General features: G+C 37.5%; 1 protein-coding gene across 7 annotated transcripts in view; it reads left to right on the top strand.

The window, feature by feature from the left end:
• LOC106870410 (uncharacterized) overlaps positions 1 to 3,415 on the top strand; it is a 58,666-nt gene that overhangs the window by 37,241 nt on the left and 18,010 nt on the right. For all 7 annotated transcript variants that reach the window (XM_014916465.2, XM_014916466.2, XM_014916469.2 and 4 more), the window contains exons 3-4: positions 630 to 828; positions 1,979 to 2,049. In XM_014916465.2, coding sequence (XP_014771951.1) covers positions 630 to 828; positions 1,979 to 2,049 — 270 coding nt within the window. The remainder of the gene's footprint in view (positions 1 to 629; positions 829 to 1,978; positions 2,050 to 3,415) is intronic.

Genomic DNA, 3,415 nt, shown 5'->3' with positions numbered 1-3,415 from the left:
AGCATGGTCACAGTCCAATGACTGAAGCATAAAAGATAATGTGTGTGTGTGTGTGTGTGTGTGTGTGTGTGTGGTGTGTGTGTGTGTGGTGTGTGTGTGTGGTGTGATATATGCCTTGTAACATGCTGAGACCCCCTTCGGTCATGACTGACCATGGGATTGCACCCAGAAAGTTACCCTCCCAGGCACAAGTCCCGGGCAAGGTTGTTTTATGGAAGACCAGCTGTCGCCCATGCATATCGGCCTCCCCTCTCCACACCACCGAGGTTATCCAAAGGAAAGGCAAAGGGGCCGATACAGCTTGGCACCAGTGACGTCGCAACTCATTTCTACAGCTGAGTGATCTGGAGCAACGTGAAATAAAGAGTCTTGCTCAAGAACACAATACACAGCCCGGTCCAGGATTCAAACGCACAACCTCGCGATCGTAAGCTTGACACTCTAACCACTGAGCCATGTGCCTTCACATAGCCTGTAACATAGCAGTTTGATAAATAGGGTTTAATAAAATAAGTATCAGATCAGAACAAGTACTGGGGTCAGTAAAATTATGATACATTATCACAGATCACATGACAATGACTGAAACTAATAAATGTACTAATTTTTTTTGTCTTTTCTTCCTCCAGAGTTTTGAAGAGGATGCAGAAAATCCAAGAGAACGTCCTTTGGAAGGTTGTGTTGGCCCCGAAGTGGACAATACATCGTTGGTGAATTTTGAGCCGTTACCTGACATTTTATCAAAAGCAATACCTGCTACCACAGCCCTGAGACCAAGAATCACTTGTATTGCCACTGACAACAATGAACCCAACTCAAGAATTGTCTGTAAGTTTACACTTTATGGAATATTACTTATTTTAGTCCCCCAAAAATTGTTTTATCAGACTAGGAAAGGTCTGTGTCTAAGACTGCTGTTAGATCACTAAGACTAGTGTAGGAGGAGGAGGAAAGAAATCGTAACCAGAAATTGGAGAATTGGGATACAGTCAATTATATTGATAATTATTTTTACAATATTTTAATTTTTATCAGTCCCAGAAGGATGAAAGACAAAGTCAACTTCAATGGGATTTGAACTCAGAATGCAAAGATCCAGAACAAATATCACAAGGCATTTCGTCTGCTGCTTTAATAATTATTCCAATCCACTACCCATGGAAATGATTTCTTACATAGGCACAAGGCTAGAAATTTGATGAGGAGGGAAAAGTTGATTATATCAGTCCCACCCAGGACTTAGCCAATACTTATTTTTTTGGTCCCAGAAGTATGGAAAACAAAGTTGAACCAGGCTGGATTTGAACTCAGATCATAAAGAGCTAGAACAAACATTACAATGTATTTTGTTTGTTCAACACTCAAGTGATACTGCTAAAATAATAATTTCTAATTTCGGCAAAGGAAGACAGATGTATAGAGGGTGGAGCATACAACCATAATCGATGAATTAAACTCCCTGTATGAATATAAGGACATAACAGGACACAGTTAAGTATGGTAAGGTATCTCGTCCATACACTATCCACCACAGTTTACAATAATTTCTTTTACTGACTGCAAGGACTTAAAAAGGACAGAATATAACAAAATAAAAAAAAATAAAAAAAAAAAGTGTCAAGGGCAGATAATAATAATTCTTATTCCTTGGGTGGAAAAGGCTGAATTCTTGAAGTACTGCAATGTAATACTAGGCCTCCTCATAGTAGAGATGGAGTAGTTCCTAAGTCTCCACCTTGTTCTAAAATAAGCTTGCTATCTGATATCGTTGAATATGGGTCTTTATCAGATAATAAGCTGATAAAAAAACAGATACTATACTTTGGTTTTAGTCTTGTTCTTCACATGACAAATTTAATTTATCAGCAGCATGCAGTCTGCTTATCTGTTCCTTTTGAAGGAAAAAAAACAAACCCTTTTTTAATTCTTTATTTATACAATTATTTTGTTCTCATCTCTGTTCTCTGTCTCGTTGCAGCCTTCCAACAAGCATTCCCTCGTAAACAACTCACCTATCTCTCTGAGATGGGGATGGGCTGGTTTGGCCAGGTAAGTAAATATATATACTCTTTTCTGTTGTTCTTTTTTTTTTTAATCTTACAGAGGTCCATTTTCCGATTACTGAGGTTGATCTTTCCAGAGATTGATCTGTACAAGTTTAAGCTGGATATGAACTGTAGTGAGCTTGCTTCTCCACCACTAACCTGAGATAGATTACAGAGTCTGTAAACACTATCTCTCTCTCCCTCCCCCCTCTCTCTCTTTCAAATTAATAAGGTAAGGAAGTAAAAGAACTAGTATATATACATTACATCTCTATACGTACACACACACACACACACACACACACACATGTTCTTCCATTGAAGTGACAAGGGCCATATAGCCATCCTTAAGGATGACTGATAACTTACTCACTGACTTTCTTTAACCCTTTGGAATTTAAACCAGTCATATCCAAGCCAAATATTCTACACATTTTATGTCCAAATTGGCCAGATTCGGCCTCTCACACTTACCATACAATGTCAGTCTAAAAATATACAATGACATCGTTGAAATCTCAAAACTATGAGATAATGCATAATTAATTCAAACCATAAGCATTATATTTGATAGAATAATCTGAATGCTAAAGAGTTAAAGTGAAGAATAGTCATGTACTGTAAACCCGACTCTCTCATCTCTGACCAACTTTAATCCGGTAGAAAGATCAGGTCAAGACAACTGGAGATGGAGATGGATGCAAGAGATGACCAAAATGTCTTATTTGCCTCATCTTGCTCTCTGCTGTAGCTACCTTCCCCTCCATTGAACCATGAAGGTTTCTTCCGCAGAGTCTGCCAGATCCATTCTTTACTTGCATAGGCAGGCAAGCCATAATATACTAATTAAATACCCATAGTTGGGACCTTGACAGGTATGATTACTATGGGTTCGTGTAGACCTGGGAACAAAAATTTCTTTAAAATTTCTGTCCTTTGTAAGTATGTAATAAAATGGTGTGTTTATGTTCATTTTTATCAACCACAAAATTGCTTGAACATCAGACCACCTGTCAGGTACCTGAAGGTCAAAATGACCTATCGTATAGATTAGAATCTGTTTAAAGGTAACCTCAAAACTAAGATAAAACTATGTCTGTAATAACTGTTTATACCCACCTCTCACACAAATTCATAACTCATTTTGTGACTTTATCTCTTCAATTGTTCTCATAAATTTCCTCTGTTTTACTACGTGCCATCTTCAATAACTGGCAATTAAACTCTGTAATTGTTTGTCAATCAAGGTCACTATATATATATTTTTTTTATAATGCTTCATTGTTGTATTGCTGATATTATTTTTATCAGTGAATCAACTAATCATTGCTCTCTCTTTCTCTCTCTCTCTCTCTCTTTCTCTCTCTCTC

Source organism: Octopus bimaculoides, chromosome 23, assembly GCF_001194135.2.
Source record: "Octopus bimaculoides isolate UCB-OBI-ISO-001 chromosome 23, ASM119413v2, whole genome shotgun sequence".
Classification (NCBI taxonomy): Eukaryota; Metazoa; Mollusca; class Cephalopoda; order Octopoda; family Octopodidae; genus Octopus; species Octopus bimaculoides.
This window is presented reverse-complemented; position numbering and strand designations above follow the sequence as displayed.